This window comes from Lathyrus oleraceus, chromosome 2, assembly GCF_024323335.1.
Source record: "Lathyrus oleraceus cultivar Zhongwan6 chromosome 2, CAAS_Psat_ZW6_1.0, whole genome shotgun sequence".
NCBI lineage: Eukaryota > Viridiplantae > Streptophyta > Magnoliopsida > Fabales > Fabaceae > Lathyrus > Lathyrus oleraceus.
The window spans coordinates 437,527,887-437,549,784 of NC_066580.1; the positions used below are offsets into that span (position 1 = coordinate 437,527,887).

General features: G+C 34.1%; 3 protein-coding genes and 1 pseudogene across 3 annotated transcripts; 1 reads left to right on the plus strand and 3 right to left on the minus strand.

Annotated features, from left to right (window-relative positions):
* Positions 1–736: 736 nt before the first annotated feature.
* On the minus strand, positions 737–4,285 carry LOC127120090 (DNA-directed RNA polymerase II subunit RPB1-like; annotated as a pseudogene).
* A 543-nt stretch (positions 4,286–4,828) lies between these two features.
* On the minus strand, positions 4,829–7,268 carry LOC127120089 (pentatricopeptide repeat-containing protein At4g02750). Its single transcript, XM_051050469.1, has one exon. It carries the CDS (start codon positions 7,108–7,110, stop codon positions 4,864–4,866), a length of 2,247 nt encoding a protein of 748 aa, XP_050906426.1. The 5' UTR covers positions 7,111–7,268; the 3' UTR covers positions 4,829–4,863.
* Positions 7,269–11,618: 4,350 nt separating this feature from the next.
* Positions 11,619–12,602, minus strand: LOC127120091 (uncharacterized protein At1g76070). The gene has a single exon (XM_051050470.1). It carries the CDS (start codon positions 12,243–12,245, stop codon positions 11,748–11,750), a length of 498 nt encoding a protein of 165 aa, XP_050906427.1. The 5' UTR covers positions 12,246–12,602; the 3' UTR covers positions 11,619–11,747.
* Positions 12,603–16,502: 3,900 nt separating this feature from the next.
* LOC127123595 (uncharacterized) lies at positions 16,503–17,396 on the plus strand. Its single transcript, XM_051053798.1, has 2 exons — positions 16,503–17,018; positions 17,076–17,396. Exons 1-2 carry the CDS (start codon positions 16,503–16,505, stop codon positions 17,394–17,396), a joined length of 837 nt encoding a protein of 278 aa, XP_050909755.1.
* Positions 17,397–21,898: the final 4,502 nt, after the last annotated feature.

Here is a 21,898-nt window from a genome sequence, read left to right on the forward strand (position 1 = left end):
GGCTTTGTATGGTAAAAGGTGTATGATACGTTTGTGTTGGTATGATGTTGGTGAGAGTGTTGTGCTTGGACTTGAGATTGTTCAACAAACTACTAAGAAGATCAAAATGATCCAAGAGAAGATGAAAGCTTTGAAGAGTCTCCAGAAGAGTTCATAATAAGTGGAGAAAAGAGACACTTGTAGCAACTTCTTAAAATCACGTCGAAGTAATTTCCCTTCATGAAGCAAGCAAATAGTGTAGATGGTTACGATCAGTAACTCGACATATCCAAGGAGCGCATGGGTTACCAACTGACAATAACCCAACAATTATGTATAAAGACAATGTTGCATGTGTTATCCAGATGAAAGAAGGTTACATCAAAAGTGACAGAACCAAACATATCCCTCAAAAGTTCTTCGAATTCACACAAGTACTCTAAAGAAACAAAGAGGTTGATATTCAATATATTCGTTCGTGTGACAATATGGCAGATCTCTTCACAAAGATACTCCTTACATCATTTTTCAAGAAGCACACACAAAGTATTGGAATATGTCACATTCGAGATCTTTGAAGAACTAAATGTGTTATGTTGGGGGGAATATAATGTCGTACTCTTTTTCTCTAATTAAGTTTTTTATCCCAATGGGTGTTGCCTAATAAAGTTTTTAACGAGGCAACATATGTTCCCATAATATTCTCCTCGACAAGACTTCAATGGAGCATTGTGATAAATATTTCAAAGGGAGGGTGTTATAATAAATAACAAAATTATTTATTATTTAGAAATATTTATCTAAAATGTCAGCTTAAAATAGTAATATGGATCATCTATCAAAGTGTCAATTTAGAATAATAATATTTCATTTACAAGGTCAACTTAGAATAGTAATATTGTAAATTATTACATTCATTAAATTGTATGTTGGCCCACACAAGCAGTCATCTGAGATATGTTGATGAAACTTCCCTTGGAACCAGCTGTGACCATAGCTTTCAGATTATTGCTCTCAGATAGACTTTTTTGGGCACTATTTCCAGCATCATCACGAGCTTTATTCAAAGTCTAGATATTATCAAATATCATAGTACATCAGATTCATCAAAAAGAAATTTTCAATAAATATAACAGTGAGAAGAAATCTAATGCAAGTACCTGGTTAACTCTATTTTCAAATGAATCCATCATTGTCCGACCAGGTTCAGCCTCCAATTTCTTTTCCTGAGCTTCCCGGATGAGTTGTTTCACTTTATCCTTAGCCTGTGAAATAGTCTGATTAATAGTCTCCATGGTCGAAGCATCAGCAATTGTATCACCAATTCCAATGCTAAAAGCATTCTGTAAAAGCCAGTAGTTTACAAGCCACTGAGTATGGCCAAGAAATTTGCGTGCTGCATCAGGGCCAACCTCTTCCCTGTATTCAAGTACACATTCATCAGTAGGAAGAACAGAGAAGAAAGGAGCTGAAAATAACATTTATCACAGCCACTCAAATTTACAATTATTGTCATAAAGCACTAATTAATAATAATAATAATAATAATAATATGAAATAATTTATCTAACTCAAATAAGAGTTCGGAGTTCAAGTAAAAGGAATAAATTCCTCTATCAATTAATAGAGATTGTAAAGGTAAATGAACCATGATAAAATTAAAATAACAATCTAATTCTGCTGATAATTTCAAGTAGAAATATCCATATAATTACTAATTGTGGGAGCTGTATACCAGACGACATGAATGAGACTTCCAGTGCCAGTTCCTAGTGTCTTTTTGCAAAGAGTACCAGTAAGAAGCTCCCCCTTTTCAATTCTGACCATCGTATCTCCAGGGGTTATAGGTCCCCTTTCGGCCTCATTGTGCCAACTAGAATATCTAATAAGATTTATCTGCTTAGGAATAATCAAATTGAAAACTTGTTTCCCAGTCCACAGTGGTTCTGGTTTCAATATCGTAGGAGCAGGAACTTCCCCATCAAAATCTTCCCACCACATCAATATATTCATAAAAACATCCTGCAAAAGATAAGAACTTTCATCAGACTTCTAAGCAGCTTGTACAAGAATTTGAAGCTGAGCTAAACTGCAATAACAGGAAAAATTCACTCAATATAACCTTTGAAATAAATGTATCTCTTTTGGTGATTTTCCTGCATCCTAAAAGCGAATCTTGGACAATTCCCATTACTGGCCTGTTTGCCTGAGGTGACACAATGCATTTAGGCACCATCATCAGCTCCAACACCTCAGCTCTGGTTTCAAATGATTGAGGAACATGCATATTCATTTCATCACCGTCAAAATCAGCATTGTATGGTGAGGTAACAGACAAGTTAAGCCGAAAAGTAGAATAAGGCATGATTTTGATTCGGTGCCCCATGATAGACATCTTATGAAGACTAGGCTGACGATTGAAGAGAACAAAGTCTCCATCATTCAAATGACGCTCCACCTAAAACCATAACATCGAGAACTTGTCAGAAGGCTTTGAGCAGAAAATTTAAAATTAAAATAAAATTCATTGTTTAAAAATAATACCTTGTATCCAAGCTCCAAATGGTGGTCGCTACTTTTCTTCAAATATCTGAGATCAAGCCTTTGTCCATCATCACGAATGATATACTTAGCACCAGTTTTTCCAGGTGGAGGATGGGGTCCATACTCAACAAGTTCCTTCAATCTGTTATTTTCATTTAGAATATTCGGTCAAATTAATGGAAAACCCATCAAGAAACAAGCAACTGAAAAGCCATATCCAAATGACACCTTTCAATGTTGTAAGGAGTAACAGTCTCGGGGGGTATGTAAGATTTAGAGCAATAGTCCATGGCACTCCCAATTGATCGATATTGATGGTTGGATCTGGTGTGATTACTGTTCGAGCAGAAAAATCAACTCTTTTTCCCATTAAGTTGCCTCTGATACGTCCTTCTTTCGCTTTAAGCCTGCTGCATATTGATTTGATAGGCCTTCCTGATCTTTGAGTAGCCTGTGAAAATAAATACAAAAAAAAATACTCTGCCAATTATGAATAATTAAACATCAATGAAAATTATAACAAGCAAAGCGACTATAAAAGTTAAATTTAATGCTAGTGTCCAAAACAAGTATACCCTTGGCAATCCAGGCAACTCATTATCAAAATACGTGGCAATGTGAAACTGCAACAACTGAGCAAACTCGGATATAATATGTGCAGGAGAACCGTTCCTCTCCTGTCTCTTAAGATTTTCATTGTGCCTGATGATCATGGCCAGCTGATGAGTTAAATCATCCTGCATAAAAAAGAGACAACATCAGTATTGAAAGAAAACGTTCATTAAAATTGTCACTGAGAAAGTTATGGGTCAATTCAATCAGTATCAAAAGATAATGAAATGAATGGGAAAAAAAGAAGCAAAACTTGGAAAATGGAAAATTTGTAAAACAGTGTATGTAGATACTTGCCTCACTTCTGGAGGATGTGTCCATCATTACTGAAGGTCTCACAGGTGGAGGAGGAATTGGAAGAACTTGTAAGATCAACCAGTCAGGGCGGGCATACTTAGGATTCAGGCCTAACAACTGGCAGTCCTCATCACTTATCCTTTTCAGAACACTCAGAACCTTCAACGGACATAACAAGTCACCAACTACATTAATTTCTGTAACAGTGAACATAGAAATGTTCATACCAGAAATCCATAATCTAAATCAAATTACCCTTTCTGCGGAAAAAGTCTGTTTCCTTTCTACATCAGGAAAAAGGCGTTTTTGCTATGTTTTGAGTTAATGCTATGATTTTTTATTTGTGAAATTTAATTTCGAAATTGTTGTGATATGATTTTCCGCGGCTTCTTGTCAAATGTATCGATGAGTTTTTGAATGGTTATCGTAGTGACACATTAAATTATCGATTAAATCTTTTTATATAAGATTCAGGATTTAGGATGTTACACTAAATCCACCAAATAATCAGAGAATGGAATCCTTACCAATTCATATCTATTCTCTAAGCCTGAAATCTACACTAATAATGGACCACTAAAATTCAAACTACATCAAAGTGAAATTCTGATTCAAGTTACACATATTATTAAATCAAAGTTTATCATATATGCTAATGTTGCTCAACAAGCCTACCTATTTACTTTTCTAAAAAAAAGTCTACCTATTAATGTTTTTGGCCCTTCTTGCTTTTGCTTGGACTTGAACCATGTACAACAAGACTACAAGAGAGGCTTGATCTGTTGCACCTAAGCTTCCATCTTTGTGCTTTCTTCGAGCTTCCTTCTGTTCAGGTGACTCTCCACTAATTATGGAGAGCAATGAGGTAAACACAACAAAACCTTTGAGATGTTGCACTCAGAGTTTAAAGACAATGTCAACACGCAACTTTAAAGGCATGAATGATGTGTCCATAGTGAAGCCCATTTTGAAATTTTTGAGAAGAGCAACTCAGAATGTAACCTTTAGTCAGCTGCGTTAGTCAACTCAGTAACATGCTCTGCAACAGAAACACATAATACTGTAGCACAACCAACCACAACAAATGACAGAAATTGTTCATGCAACATAAAATCCATCCACAAGGAGATTACACCAAATCAAACTCAAAAGGAAATACCCCTAGACTCCATGGTCCGATATCCTCGTCCACTTATTGAACGCAAAGCACTTTCAAAGATCTGCATATAAACTTTTCATGGACACCAGTTTTTGGTTTATGAATTTAGCCACAAAATCAGAGAGAAAGGGTCATTTGTCTTTCTTCTATTGATATATGATCATCTACTGTAACACTATACTAACATTTAAAGGTATTTGAATTGACCTTTTCAATGTTAGTCTAAAGCAAAGACTATGAGACCAGATTAAGAGTACCTCCAATCATAATAATCATAATATGTCAAAAACTGATTTCATGTCGGATATGTTACACTTGACTCTCATATGTGCAGATAAAGTATTCAATATAATCTTAATATTTTCAGTTCTCAGCTTCCCTGGATCGTCCGAGACAAAATTTTGTATCTGATTTTGTACTTCAATCCAACTGCAGCCAGGTAGCTTTCCAGCTCTTCTCTCCCTCATTAGCACCCTTAATCTTTCAACCTCTTCCCACCTGCCAGCCTCAGCATGCATGTTTGACAAAGTAATATAATTAGAGGCATTATGCGGTTCGAGTTCTAACAGCTTCATAGCTGCAATTTTACCAAGTTCCATGTTCTTGTGTACACGACAAGCTGCGAGCAATGAACCCCATAATCCAGCATTTGAGTTCACTTTCATCCCTCTCACTATGTCAAACGCTTCCTCTAACCTACCCATGCGGCCAAGCAAGTCAACTAGGCAGCTGTAATGTTCAGCCAAAGGTTCAATAGCAAAATCTTCAATCATGCATTTAAATAAATCCAAACCCTGATTGGCTAAACCGGCATGACAGCAAGCTGACAACATTCCAATAAAGGTAACCTCATCAGGAATCATCCCTTCGGATAACATCTGTTCAAAGGCCCAAAATGCCTCATTTGCATATCCATTCAAAGCATAGCCCGAAATCAAGGAATTCCAAGAAATAAGATCAACACAGTCAATATCTTTAAACATTTGTTCAGCACTTTCTACTCTTCCGCATTTTGCATACATGGCAATCAGAGCATTGCTAACAAACAAATCGTTTATATAGCCACTTTTCAGGATGAATTCATGGAGTTGCTTGCCTACTTGCAAAGCAGCAAGATTAGCACATGCACTTAAGGAACATGCAAAAGTTGATTGATCAGGTTTCTTTCCTTCCTGCCCCAACAAAACGAAACTCTTAAGAGCATCCAAGTATAAACTATTTTGAAGAAAACCTGTAATAAGAGAATTCCAGGAAACAATATTCTTCTCCCCCATGGCCTCAAAGATCTCCGCAGCTCTATCCATCTGTCCTACCTGAGCAAATCCAGAAATCATAGTATTCCACGAAACAGCATTCTTAACGGGCATTTGTTTAAATAGATTGAAAGCTTCACCCATTCTTCCACTTTGGCAATAGCCTGCGATCATGCTGTTCCAACAAATAGCATCACGTTTACCGAGTTGACTGAAAACTCGACTTGCCTCATCTACCCTTCCATTCTGTATTAATCCTGACATTAACGCTGTTTTCGCAGCTATGTCTTTGTAAGGCATCTGATTGTAAACTTCATGTGCTTCATCAAGCTTGCCAACCCGAACGTACCCATTAATTATTGTAGTCCATGATACACAATCTTTATACGGCATTTCTTTGAACAGTTTAACAGCTTCATCAATTTGTAAGTCTTGGACATAGGCTGCAATCATGGCATTCCAAGAAACCACATTCTTACAAGGCATTCTGTCAAAGAGTTTCCTAGCCTCTAAAATCTTTCCGTGTCTAGCAAACCCACACAACATTGTAACCCAAGAAACAGCATTAGGATCTGGAATCTTTTCAAAAAACTGCCAAGCAGAACTCAAGTCACAACTATTAACAAACCCAGCCACCATCAAATTCCACGAAACCACATTCCTCTCAACCATCCTCTCGAAAAACCGCATTGCCAAACTCATTTTCCCATTCTGCGTATAACCAGCTAACATAGAGTTATAAGAAACCAAATCCTTTACAGGCATCTCCTCAAAAACTTTCTCAGCATCATTAAACTGACCCTTCTTTGCATAACCAGCAATCATCGCATTCCAACAAGCAGTGTCCAACTTATCAGGAACCAACTCAAGCAACTCTCTAGCCTTTTCAAGCTCCCCTTTACGCGTAAAGCAAGTAATCATCAAAGCCCACGAAAAATTGTCTCTTTCAGGCATTACATCAAACAACTTATTGGCTTCTTCAACCATGTTGTTGTGAAGATACCCAGCAATCATGGTGTTCCATGAAATAATGTTTCTGTGAGACATTTTATCAAACAGTTGTTGTGCCTCAATAACTCTGCCATTTTTTGCAAACACGGTTATCATGGAATTATATGTGGCATGGTTTTTGTGGATGACATTTGAGAATACTCTTCTGGCTTCTTCAACTTTTCCTTGTTTTCCTAGATGAATGATTTTCTGATTTTGGTTGAATACATTTTTTCCTTGTTCAACTGTTGATCTTATTCCATTGTTAAGTTTCATTGAGACAGAGGTGCCTCCGCCGTCGTGTGTCCCTCCCTACAATGGACGGAGCCGTAGGACTCTTTTAAGCAGTCATGCATTTATATATTGTTATTTCATAGGAGAGGGGAAAAAAAGGATTTAGAGGAGGTCGTATTTCTTTTGAATCGAAATATATATATTTGATTAAGATGGTAGATAAAATTATATGAACTTTATATAAAAAAATAAGCTTTAATACCATTTTTTTACATCGAATACCATCCTTTTAACTCTTAAAAAAAGACCATTTTCTACAAATTTGTTTTTTATGTTCAGATGTTAGGAACAAGTTAACTTTCACTTGAGTAACATATGGAATATTTTTATTTAAATAATCATATTTTCAAATTATATAATAAAATAGCTACGGTTTCAAATAAATTATTAAAGTAATTAGATTTTAAACAAACAAAAAATTTAAACTTAAAAGGAGTAGTCAATCAAAATGGCATATGCAATTATATTGTTGCACATAGACACCATTATATGACTATAAGTGGCGCATGCATGCATCCACTAGGAGCATGAGTCACATGCAATGACTACTGTTTTATTTTGTTTTTTTAATTTTGATAAATTTAATTTAAAATATGAAATTAAAATTAATTTATAATATTATTTCATAAAATTAAATTACATGACAATTAAATAGAAAATCAATGATCCGTCCAATCGAAACGTCCCCAATTCCACATCCCGACACATTCGCCTGTCTTCGGATCTCCCACGATTTTCCTGAGGTATTTTGAGTCTTTGAGTACTGACTTGAGGAAAATGTGGTTGGTGTGGAGATCATGGCGTATTTGAGATATTTTCAATCATTTCTTCCCAATAGTCGGGGGATTGCCGCTAATCGCGCTGTCGTAATTGAGTTCGGTGCCCGTATTGTCGTAGTTGGGTCATTGTGGTTGGGTTATGTGTGGACGGTATGATGAGTTGAATTGAGATACTGAATTGTTTAGATAAGCATGTATTTGGATTGCACTCACACGTCCAGAATTGACATTGAGGATTTGGTGTCTGCTGTGTTGAAGAATTCATGATGTATTAGTTATTGTGATATTTCGTTGTAAATTTTTAATCTGGTCCCATTTCAGATATTTGCATTCATGTATCGAGTACCAATTATTAATATCATTAGTTCTTAATCTAGATACGTGACTAATGGATATTACATCATTTTTACATAATTTTCACTTTCATATTGATTTGTGCATCAGAATCTTGAGATCACTCTAACAAACTTCATCATCTATCCACGGATTAATTCTTTAACGGAACAAGTTATATGTATTGTCGGTGTATAAAAACTAACCATAGATAAATTAAATTATTTTTCCATTAATGTCATTTTCTTAAATTACTTATAAATTATTTTCACAAACATCTAAATTTGTGAGACATAATTGAATATATGTGTAATCTTTTTACATTAAAAATATGCATATCAACTAAATTATATTTAAAACATAATATATTACTTTTATATATAATATATTACATTAAAATATTATTTATATATATATATATATATATATATATATATATATATATATATATATATATATATATATATAAAATTTTATTTTGCAGATGAAATGATAATAATTGTCTGAAATACACAATTACAAATTTTCATGTTCAAATCCATGTGTTAGTATTTATTATATGTACATCTTTTTTATCTCGGATGTTAACATTCAGATACACATTTTAATCCCTTAACTTTAAAATGGTTCATATTTATTCTTTAATTCTTCAAAATTAAAATGTGTCATTTAAGTCTTTTTTATTTAATTAATGATGAATTTACTAATTAGACAAAAATTATTAATATAATACATTTTAAAGAGTTAAAAGATTATTATAAAAAAAATTTAAGCTAAGAGATTAACGGACATGATCAACAAAAATACTATACTTATTTATTAATTTAGCTAAAATCTTACTGATGACATTGTTTTAATTTTTTTATTGATAAAATAAATATTATGGTCTATAATAATATAAAATAAAAATAAATAGACAAAATCTACTAAAATAATGATATAACACAGTGGTTTTAAGAGTCCATAATTAGTCGTTGTCTTCTCTTAAAAAGTTATTTAACTATTTTCTATATCAATAAATTATATATATTGTGAATTTAATTTTAATTTTGGAGAATTCAATATATAGAGGCAGAATAAACAAGTGTATGTGAATATTATATATTAATATATGTGTAGAATATTAGTGGGGGTTTATGTTCAAATGGTGTTAGGAGTAGCTCCGTCCCTATATACAATTATAATTTTTTTTTTAGCTAAAACAATGGTGAATTTTTCTTTTAAAGATCTTGTTTGGCTTTCATTCCATTTTATTTAAAAATTGTAAGAAAATTTTAAAATATCTCTCACATATACATGTGCGTGCACACAAATCAAAAATTGCAGGACAGGAACGATTGGGAATTTGAGATTATGATAGGTTGTAAATGTCAAGAGATTGAATCCGTTGATTCATTGATTAAACTTGTAAATCAGAGTTCAAGCATAATCGGTTATCTATTAGCATGTTTGATGAGCTAGCTTATTGTACTATATTTGAATATTGGATGTTGAAGATTTTACATGATAAAATGATAATAGTTAAAGGGTCTAAAATATGTGATTTATGTATTTTAGAAGGTTCCAATGTTGTTGTTTACTCATCATCATCTAGTGAAGACTTTCATGAAAAGAATAAACTATGAAAATTGAGGTCAAGGCATGGTAGATACCTAGAGGTTATTTCAGAGCACTTTAATGAATTTTACAAAAGACAATGGATGAAAACACATTTGACTAGTGAGTTGTCATAGAGTTTTTGAGGAAAGGTTGGTGTCAAAGTACCTTACTTGATCGGCAAATATTTATTTGTAGGAATAGACTTCCAAATACTTATGGAGATTTGGAGTAGAAAAACTATAACCTATTATATTTTGAATGTCGTCAAGATTTTTTTGTCCTGGTCAAATCAAGTTAATTCAACTTTATGGTAAAGTTGTGGCTTGTGTCTTCAAAGGTTATGCAAGAGGTAGAAATGATTATTAGATGTTGGGAATTGAACCTTGAGGACCAAAATGCATCAATCGCATATGTATTATTTTTGGTGGGTCTCATCACGAGAAAATAAAGTAAAGATTTGGGAATGAAATTTTTATAAACTATGGCGGAGAGAGGATTCAGTTTGAGTTGGAGTTTCCTACTATGGATACTAGTAGTGTTGAGAAAACAATTACAAAGATATATAATTATCATTTGACTCGTGATAAGGTAAGAAAAAAGATTGTACCAACTCAAATGGGCAATTATGATGACCTTGAGTGTTATGTTATGAATGTGGTTGAAGGGCTGCAAAACTCAAAGACAGAGATCATTGGGGATGCATTTGAAAGGAGGTGGAGTCAAAGATGGTTGAAGAACCATAATTATGGATTTGTTAGACTACTAACGTAAGAAAAAGGTGGTTATGAGCAAGTGGATGCAAGTGGAAAGACCAAGGTTCAAGCGAGGTTTGAACTTGATAAAAATTGTTTAATATATGTTTAATTGGCAGAGAACATCAAGATGGTTGATGGGTAAATTGACATAACCACGGTTTCAACTCAAGTTGAAAATTGTTGAAATAACTGATGAAGAGAAAATAACATGTTTTGAGATGACAGAAACCAAAAACCATCCTGGAAGTCGACAAAGACGGAATATCCATGGAGGAGGCTGGTAGTGGAGCTGGTGTGGTGGCATAGAGTGAGGCTGACAATGAAGTTGGTGTGGCGGTGACGGTGCATGGTGGTTTGTTGGACTCGGTTGGTAGTGGTCTGGCGGAGGAGGTCCGCGACAGAGCTCCCACGAGCGGTGGAGGTCGACAATCCGACGAATGATGATGTTTTAGTCGGTTCCGACTGGTGATTCGGGTACGTCATATATCGGAGGTGATCCAGACAATTTTCGTGTATCCGGACTAGGTTGTTTCGGTTCGTGGATCAGTTTTTTAATGAGTTGGATTTTGGGTCCGTCAATTATGTGTTATGTTTCAGCAGTTATAAATATGTATCTTCATCATTCTTGTCTCGATAACCTTACAAATTATGAGAGTTGAAGACAAAGAAAAGGGTTTGAGAATCCTAGTGGTAATCTTAAAAGAGACAATGCTAAATTCCTAAGAATGTGTTCTTTTGGTGCAATTCAATGTAACAACATATCTCTTCATCAATGACACCCCACCACTAAGAGTATCACTTGACCCTTTTAATAAGCAACTAAACCACAACTAAAAAGTCCACATGCAACTCAACTACTATGACTGTCAACTGTCTAGCGTATACGCACTGCATAAATTGGCAAAACCACTAACCCACACTCCATCAATATCCCCTATAATACAACCACAATTGAGACCACCTAGTTAGCCTTCATCGCAAGATGATACATAGCAAACTTAAACACACACTGAGACAGATCATATAAAAAAACACTCATAACATTATGTTTTTGGTGTGACTAAAACAATTATTAAATCATCTTAGCTATAGATTAGATGCACTAGAAAAGAAAGTTACATTCTTATATTATTATAAACCAAAGTAGTTACATTCACCTTTCTGATAGTGTTGCATCAAAATCATACAAAGATCCTCTCCCACTAGTAAATTTCTTCATAGCATCCAACGATGGAGGAACACTACTAACCATAGCTGATGTCTTCTCTTCTTCCCCGCCTTGTTTCCTTCCCTCGCAACTTCCCTTAGAAATCCAAACCAGAACCTTCTTTTCATGGCACCGAACAGAATCATTCTTTTTGTTTGAAACAACCTCCTTATGCAATTTCTTTTCCTTCTCCTTCATCTTCTTCTTCTTGCAGTTAACTTGACCCATGCACGAGACTTTAGGAGAAGTTGGTTCTTTTGGACTGAAACTAATTCCTCGTTTCTGCTTTCTTCTAGCTTCCTTAGGAAATAATGAGACAACGTGTGTCGTAGGTGATCGACATGGACTAAGAGTTGGATTCTGAAATGTTACTAATGATATTGACACGGGTTGTTTTGACATAAACTTCAAAAACGTGGTTTTGATTTTATGTAGTTTCTCCATCTAGAGATTATATGTTTTGAGGTCAATGGTTTTAAAGAGTGATGAATAATGCTATATAAGGGTCATAAGAAGAGGTAGATGAAAGGTATGATTCATGATTAGGAATGAACTAATAAGAAAATTAAAGAAAGATTATGGTTGACATTGATGATAGAGAAGTGGCGTGCTAATGTTGTAGAGTGAGAGTTGTGTGATGAAATCAGCTTAAGTTGCCGGCATAATATAAAACAGTTTTTGAACTTGGATTTGTCATGGTTACATAGGATGATGCGTCATTGTGACATTGAAATAGGCCATTTGTTTTGACACAGAAATTTAGGCTTAATTAAACATGACTTAATGTGATGCCGTTGAATGAGAGAGGGTATGCTGAGATACGTTAAAGTATCACAATTATCAGTTCATAAAGCATATTCTCTGTTGCTTTTATGTTGATTTATTTGTCTTTTTGAGAGCCTTGTAAGTTGTAGCGCTCAATATATTGAAATTTTGAAAAAAGTACAGTTTGAATTTTAAAACTAATGTTAGAAATGTATCAAATCTCTAAATTTTGAATAAGATTTTATCATATATCATACCCCATCATTTATCCTCCTATCCCTATAATATATCAATTTTGACCCAAATACTCTTGTATAAATATTTTATTTATTTCAAATTTTGATTTTTTTTCTCATTTTATTTTGAAGATTTCTAAGCCAGTGAGAGGGGTAAAATATTGTTACATACCGAAACTCTTCAACCCAAGTTATCTAATCCACAAATATAAAACTAGAAGTCTTTCTCCCTATTTATCCGATCAGAAAAACTACTGCAAATCTCACACATTGGAACACCGAAAGTCTTGAAAGTAAGTTTGTATTGTGTTTTAGATTTTTCCTTCAAAGAATTTTGACAGAAGTTATCCGATGAAGAAAAATAAACTATCGGATAACTTTTCTTATAGTTATCCAAAGCTACCATATATTTAGTCATCGGATGTCTAAATACACGCAGGTGTAGGACAGGACGCTAGGGAGGTGATGGATGGAAAGTATGAGCATGTAAGTGCATCTGCAATTGTTCCACAATCGTTAGGGTTTTCAGGAGATTCGTACGATACGTCTCTTTTGATAAAGTACGAGTATCATATTATTCGCCATTTATGGTTCAGTGAGGTAAGTAAATGGCAGTTACTTTATTTTTATTAAATAATTTTTTATCTTTATTTTATATTTTATAACATATACTTTAAATTGTTTTCAGGGGAGAGGTCCGAAGAAAGAACTCAAGGTTGTTTGACACGGGAACAATCTTATAGGATGGGTTCTACATTGTCTCTCACATGTGATGAAGAGGTTGTTGAGTGACACTAGTATATCTTCACTTCAGAGAATCAGTTTGTCGATGATAAGCAAAAACTTGGTATCAGCATTTGTAGAGAGATGGCATCTAGAGACATCGTCATTTCACATATCATTTGGCGAGATGAACATTACATTGGATGATGTTTCATGTCTGCTTCACCTTCCGATCAGGGGTGAGTTTTAGGCCCCTCCATCAGGTGTCATTGAAGAAGATGTTGTTGGTATTACAGTTGATTTCTTGGGAGTTCCATTTGAGGAGGAAGTAGTATATGTTCATGCTTGTAGTGGTGATTATTAGAAGCTGAAATAGATGTATGAGTTATTTACACGTCATTGATCTACTTCTATATTGGACTATGCTACCATAACCTATATGATGATGCTGGTAGGTTGCACTATTTTTTTTTACAATACTTTTACTCTTGTCGAGGCACGATATCTACTACTATTTAAGGACTTGGTTGGATGTAAGAGATATAGTTGGGGAGTAGGTGTGTTGGTCACACTCTATAGATATTTAAGAGATGCTTTCGTGTTTACTTGTAAACAACTCGAAGGATATGTTACTCTACTTATAGGTATATTTTTATTTAGTCTAACTATTTTTAATTATAATTACTTTATTGATAATATTAATTTTGAAGCATAGTTGGAGTCATGTGTATTTTCCAACTGTTGGAAAAAAGATGAGAGAATTGGAATGTAACTAGTGGTTGTGGACTTCCCCGGGATATGAGCAGACTCAACCCTATAACGAAAAAAAAATAAAAACCACACATTTAAAGAATATAAACTAGAGATACTAATTGTGCATACCTATTAGTCGTGATGTTACCCAAATGCACCACTCGATTGATCCATGCTACAACAAATGTATGCCTATGAGGAGTCAATCATGTGTCTTTCACATAATCAATAAATTCACTACAATCAACACATGTATGCTCAAATTGTTGCAATCGTTGATGATACTCAACCTTATCACTAGCTCATACAACTTCCATTCATAATGTGTTTATCGTCGTTTGCATGACATTCATTACATATTGCTTGTATTTTGAACCAATAATTTTTGTTGATGTAAAATCGACAAAGCAAATTAATTATCCTTGGAAATACAACTTCAATTCCTTTCATCAAAATAAGATCTATATCAGTCAATATCTCTTGTGGACATAATTATTACTTAATAAACAATTGTTTTAGCTTATCCAACACCCAACAAAAGTTCTATGTCTGCTCAAATATCATATAGGCAAATGCAACCGAAAATGTCAATTTGGTTGACATCATGCTAGCTATTTCAAGCGGAGGTTGTCTATATTTGTTTGTCTTGTATCTGATATCCATAATCAAAACAATATAAAAAATATTCAACAACTTGATTTAATTTGGATGACCCAAAAAATATCTCTCGCAACATCCAAGTCATCTCTTCTTCTACTCTAGTAAACATAGTTGGCATCCTCTATCAACTTAAACAAATGTTATATCTATTTTATAGAACCTTTTATCTTCTTTTGTAACTTACTCTTATTTTTATATATTTGCATGATTCAAGTGGTATTCTCTGGATCTCACTCTTGCAAGGATAACAATATGTATTTGGGTGGAACATGACACTTTGTTTGGAACGAAATTGGTTTTTACCATATCCCTTAGGTTTTGATGATAAAAAAAGTATTTAAAGAACAATTAGGTATACTAGTATTTGTTCAAGTGTACATGACCATAGACTAAAAATTCAAGAACAATCTAAGTATTGGTTTTGTTAGTGAACATCTAAAGAGAAGCTTAAAGATCAGAACCTGAAGGATCAAAAGCTGAATACTAGACTTTGAAGAAGTCTGCTTCTGAAGGTCAGAACCTAGAGCCATTCAAAGCGCAAAGATCAAGATGAATCTAATAGGTCACTATCAGACTCTGAGGTTATTTTGTCTTCTTCTGATCACGTGAAGACTTGAGCAAAATCTTATAAGACAATTAAGATGCAACGTATTATTCCTTTTGTAACAAAGAGATTCTAAATGAGATTTCAACAATATTAACCATTTGAAGAAACATCCCAATGTCTCTATTCAAGCTTCTCAAATACTATCTTGTGCAAAACTCTCCAATGAATATTTTCCTTTTCTATATAAGGAGCTAAAGACTTGAAGAACAACAACAAACTATTGACATTCAAAGAGCAGTTACTCTGTCAAAACATAAGCACAAGTTTAACTTATGATTTATTATCCTTGTATATCTTAGAAATCCCTAAGTATTAAAAAGTCTTCTTTTATTGTATTTTGTCTACACTTTTGATTATATATGAAGTGTATTACCCCAAACAATTTTTTATTTATTAGGTAGATTGTTAGAAGTCTCTTACTTAGTGTTTAAGCCTTTGAAGTCTCTTGCTTGTGTGCTTGAGCATAGAAGTTTCTTGCTTGTGTGTTTGAGCATTAGAGGTCTATTGCTTGTGTGCTTCAGAATTGGAAGTCTCTTGCTTGTGTACTTGAGCATAAAAGTCTCTTATTTTGTGTTTGAGCATTGTAAATCTCTTGCTTGTGTGCTTGAACAAATTGTAATCTTGTGTGATTAAAGTGAAAATCTCTTATAAGTACAAGGGTATTGGACTACTCTCGGGTTGTGATAGGAATCAGGATAACTTTGTGCGGTTCTTTCTTTCTTTCATTCCTTATTCATTGTTTATCACTCACCTCTGATTCATACTCTAGACTTTGTGTTTATAATCTAACCCCCCCCCCCCCTACCCACCCACCCACCCACCCCTACCCTCACCCCCACCATACACACACACACACACCCTTTGTGTTTTTCTCACCTTCAATTGGTATCAGATCCTGGTTTATGTTAAACACTTAACAGTTATACATAAAAGATCCTAAGAAAAACATATTAAATCATGTCTAAAATATCGGGGATTGGTAGTGGTACTGCTAAACCACATGTTGTTATTAGTCATGATTATAGTACTTTTGAAAAGAATAATTATACAGCTAGACCTCCAACTTTTAGTGGAGGCTCTATAGAATTTGAATGGTGGAAAAGCAATATGTACACTCACATAATAGGTCTTTATGATGAATTGTGGGACATTCTTGAGGATGGAATTGATATTCCAGTTAATGGAGTTCGAATGGCAACTGACAAAAAAAGTCTCACACCTGCTCAGAAAAAGACTTATAGAAAACATCATAGAGTTAAAGGTATTTTGGTAGATATTATACGTCACTCTGAGTACATCAAGATTATTGATAAATTTACTACTAAAACCATTTTTGAATCCCTATGTGCTACATATGAGGGAAATCAACAAGTAAAGGAAGCAAAGGCTAATCTTCTAGTTCAACAGTATGAGTTGTTCAGAATGATAGAATATGAAGATATTGAAACCATATTCTCAAGGTTTCAAGTTATTGTATATAGACTTTAAGTTTTGAACAAGAGTTATACAACTTTTGATCATGTCAAGAAGATTCTTAGGAGTCTTCCTGTCAGACACGCGCCAAAGGTGACTGTTATTCAGGAAGCCAAAAACTCAAACACATTAAGTTTTGAAAGCCTTATAAGCAACCTCTATAGCCATGAGATAGAGCTAAATGGAGAAGAATCTGCCAAGAAATCAAACTCTCTTGCTTTGAGATCTGTTGCTAAATCTACTAAGGCTCCTCAAGTTTGGGAGTTTGAAGAAGCTTCTTGTGTAGAAGGTTCAGAAGAAGATTCAGCTGATGAGGAGGTGGCCTTTATTATCAAAAGATTTCAATATCTTGCAAAGAAGAACAAAATATTCTCATAAAGAAGCAGTGGCTTCAGAGGATCAAGTTCAAGAGATAAGAAAGATTATCAAAAGGTATGTTTCAACTACAAGAAGCCTGGTCACTTCACTGCTGATTGTCCAAAGGTGCAAAAGGATAAGTCAAAGAAAGGAAGCTATCAGAAGGACAGCTTCAGAAATAAGTTCAAGAAGATTCACATGGCAACATGAGATGAACTTGATAATGAAGAAGGCTCTAACAAAGATGAAGAACAAGCCAATCTAGCTTCGATGGCTCTTACATCTTCTAAAATAGAATTTGACTCAGATTCTGGATCAGAGTCTGAAAAAGAGGATGAGGTATTTTCTAAACTATCTCGTTCTAATTTTATTACTTTTATTCAAAACCTTATGGGCCAGTGTCAAGAAAAATCCAGACATATGAAAATCTTTTAAAAAAACAATATGGTCTATTGAAAGATGAATTAAAATCTTCTCAAAACAAAAATGAAGCTTTATAAATAAATCATAATGCTCTAGTAAAGGAAATATATTATAAACTCCTTGATGAGCATGAAATGGCTCTTCAAGAGTTAATCATAACTGGCTTTAACAGAACAAAACTTTCATCCATGATTTATGGTGTAACTATAACAAATGAGAAGGTATTGGTTATTCTCAAAACCCTTTTAATCCGAGGTGTAAAACCATGATTAAACCAACAGAACCTTCTTCTTCAAGCTCTGTTCAGAAAGGGTTGGATTCTTATTTTGTACCTGTTGTTGACAAAGCAAAGGTTCTGAACTAGTCAGAACTTAAAATTGTTGAGTCAGAAGTTTTGAGGAAACCAGAACCTAAGACTCTAAAGTCAAAGGTTCTGAAGAAACCAGAACGTAGGACTCTAAAGTCAAAGATTATGAGGAAACCAGAACCTAAGACATCTGGATGTAAGGTTCTGAAAGGTTTTGAACCCAAGGCCAAGATACATTCAAGATATTAAACTTTTAAATCAAAAGTCTCGAATGATCCTAAGCCTTACTATATGAGAGTTAAGGTACAAAGTAAGAAGAAATTTGTCCGAACTAACCCCAAATGACCCATAAGACTGGATACCTAAATCTGAAATTGTTTTTGCTATAGATATGCTTCAAAGAAGAAGCAAAGCAACAGTCATGGTACTTGGACAGTGGCTGCTCACGACATATGACAGGAGAAAAACATATGTTCTAAACCCTAACTTTGAAATAGGAAAGAGTTGTGGGATTTGGAGGAAACCAAAAAGGAAAGATCATTGGTACATGTACTATTGGTAATTCCTCTATCTCTATTAATAATGTTTGGTTAGTAGATAAACTAAAACATAACCTATTGAGCATTAGTCAATTTTGTGATAGTGGTTGTGAAGTCATGTTTAATAAGAACAATTGTATAGTCATGAATGAGTCTGACAATTTCATAGTGTTCAAAGGTAGGAGAAAAAGAAATATTTATAAAAACTAATTTCTCTAGATTGGTTGGTAAAAAAGGTACTTTGTCTTCTAATAGTGTATAATGAAAAGTGGCTCTGGCACAAAAGGTTAGGTCATGCTAACTAGAGATTAATCTATAAACTTAGCAAGTTAAAACTTTTTTAAGGATTGTCATAACTTAATTATCACTTAGATGCTCATTGTGGAGCATGCCAAGTAAGGAAAATTAATAAAACTTCTTTTTAAACTAAGAACAGTGTGTCTACCTTCAGGCCCTTAGAATTACTTCACATTGATCTATTTGATCCAGTAAGTACTTCATTAATCAATGGGGAGAAATATGGATTAGTCATAGTTGATGACTATAGAAGATGGATTTGAATTAAATTCCTTAGAACTAAGGATGAATCATATGATGTGTTCAACATCTTCTGCATACAAGTATAAAATAAAAAAGAATCAAAAAATTTAAAAGTAAGAAGTGATCATGGAAGCGAATTTGAAAATGAGCCATTTGAAACTTTTTGTGAAAAACATGGAATTCTCCATGAGTTCTCTTCTCCTAGAAATCCATAACAAAATGAAGTTGTAGAGAGAAAGAACAGATCTTTGCAAGAAATAACCAGAACCCCCATAAGGAAGTGTGTACAAGCCTTCAAGAAAAAGGAAGCAGGTTGCTTCTGAATCTGAGAAGGTGATTCATAATCCACCTAAGAAGAAGTTTATACACTATAATAAAGTTCAGAAGGAGGTACAAGAAGTGGCCTCTACAACTGTCTTAATGCCTACCAAGACAAGAAGTGGAGCCACTAGCAAAACTCCTAATGAGACAACCTCTTATGATTTAGTTATGTATATGAAGAAGGAGAAGTTAAAGAAGATGGTGTTGCAAGAAAAAGAAAAAGAAGATGATGATGATAATGACCAGCCTCTGATCAAGAGGACCAAGTTTGTTGAAAAAGTAGCTCAGAACCTCTTTGAAGAGGCTATTCAAGAAGGATCTAGATTGATAGCATCTGCATTGATCAATCAGGTTATGGAACAACCTTCCATTATTGAAGTTCTATAGAAGCAAGTGAAAGTTGAAGTTATGTTGAAGGAGGTAAGGGTACTTCTGAAGTTGGAGCTTCTCATGTTCTAAAAAAAGCTACTACTCAGGCTCTTGAGACTATTGTGGAAGAAGAGCTAGCTTATTTAAATGCTGCAGAGATTTTCCACAGAGGTAATCCTCTTAATTATGTCTTTGATAATGTCTTAAATTCTTCCAATTCACCATTTATGACCAAATCACCAACTCCAACACCACCTCAATCTCCTAAACAATCATCAGAACACACACCCTCACCAAAACATGACTAAAACTTATTTATAGGCCATGTCATGGCCTCTCCCAAACCAACCTTTGGATCATATTCTCATTGCATTGGTTAGATGCTTAAGGACTTTTCTCAACAAGAAATTTTACCTATAGCATTTATCCTAGAGGAACTGATAAGTCACCTAGTTGATGAGTTGCCTTATGAACAAACCTATCTAGCATGTCTAACTGATTCTGACCAACCTCAAACTTAATCTAAACCTGACCAAGAAATCCTAACACAAACCACAATTAAACCTCAATCAAACCTTATTTAAAATCAACATGATTTTGAAGATCACATTGATCTTGGACTAGTCACTCAGGACCAACCTCAACCAAAAACCACAAAAGACCAAATTGTACCAAAAATACAACTTAACCAACAACGTAAAGCATATTATCATCATTTTTCTCCTTCTAGAGAAGTAGATTTATGTCATAATCTGGCACAGTAGCTCTACCTAGTACCTCTACACCTCACTCCACTCAAAATCTAAATCTCCTGCCTCATAAAAAATACCAAATGGAATAGTTTGAGACAATTATCTTTGATAGAATTTAGAATCTGGTTGTTGAGAGGATCATTGCATCTAATCTGATAGCTTATGCAGTTAAATTGGACACTCTCAGAACTTTTGTGGATACAGTTATGCAAAATCTCAAGTCTTTTTCATCTGAGTATGTAGCTTCTTCCAGTGAGAAGCGTGGGCACTTAGAGGAAAAATTGGCTTTTGTAGTTTCCACTTAAGAAGTTATAACTGGTAAGAAAGAAGAGATGAATGTTCAAATGAAGATGGTGATTGCTAGGATAGATGTCATGAGTTCTGATCTCAAATCTATCTTGGAGCTTTTGAAGCATAAACCCTGGGTTTTAGGATTTAACAAACCCTTTTGTTTTGTCTTCTCAATTTTTTTAAACATGTTTTTGCACTGACTCTCTTCTTCTCTCTGATTAATGAAATATTGTCTTTAGTATCTTTTATATTTCCTTTATTTTTCTTGATGACAAAAGGGGAGTAGATATAAAAATATTTAAGCACATGAATCTGACAGTTATTATTTATGTTTAAATTCTGAAGATTTATTAATTATTCTTTAAAGTTTAAATTTAATTAACCTGGATAGAACTTAGGGGGATCTTACAAACCTCATCATTTGGATTATTTAACCCATGAGGAGCTTACAAACCTCGGATCCTGAAGTCAACTTGTTAATTAAATTAACAACCATTATTCTTAAATACTTGTGTTTGTCATCATAAAAAAAGGAGATTGTTGGAACAAAATTGATTTGTATCAATTCCTTAGATTTTGATGATAACAAAGTATTTAAAGAACAATTGGATATACTAATATTTGTTCAAGTGTGCAGGACCAAAGACTAAAATTTCAGGAATAATCTAGGTATTGGTTTTGTTAGTGAACATCTAAAGAGAAATTTAAAGATCGGAATCTGAAGGATCAGAAGTTGAAAACCGAACTTTGAAGAAGTCAGCTTCTGAAGGTCAAAATTTGAAGTCGGTCAAAGTAAAAAGATCAAGATGACTCTGTTAGGTCACTATCAGACTCTGAGGTTATTTTGTCTTCTTCTGATCATGTGAAGACTTAAAGTAAAATCTAATAAGACAGCTGATATGCAATATCTAATTCCTTTTGTAGCAAAGGGATTTCAAATGAGCTTTCAACGACATTAACCATTTGAAGAAACATCTCAAC

Bases quoted from the DNA above. Each gene is read 5' to 3' on its own strand.
- LOC127120091 (XM_051050470.1), bottom strand. From the start codon at position 12,245: ATGGAGAAACTACATAAAATCAAAACCACGTTTTTGAAGTTTATGTCA.
- LOC127120089 (XM_051050469.1), bottom strand. From the start codon at position 7,110: ATGAAACTTAACAATGGAATAAGATCAACAGTTGAACAAGGAAAAAAT.
- LOC127123595 (XM_051053798.1), top strand. From the start codon at position 16,503: ATGTCTAAAATATCGGGGATTGGTAGTGGTACTGCTAAACCACATGTT. The intron at 17,019-17,075 runs GTATATAGACTT...CATGTCAAGAAG, and splicing joins TCTCAAGGTTTCAAGTTATT to ATTCTTAGGAGTCTTCCTGT.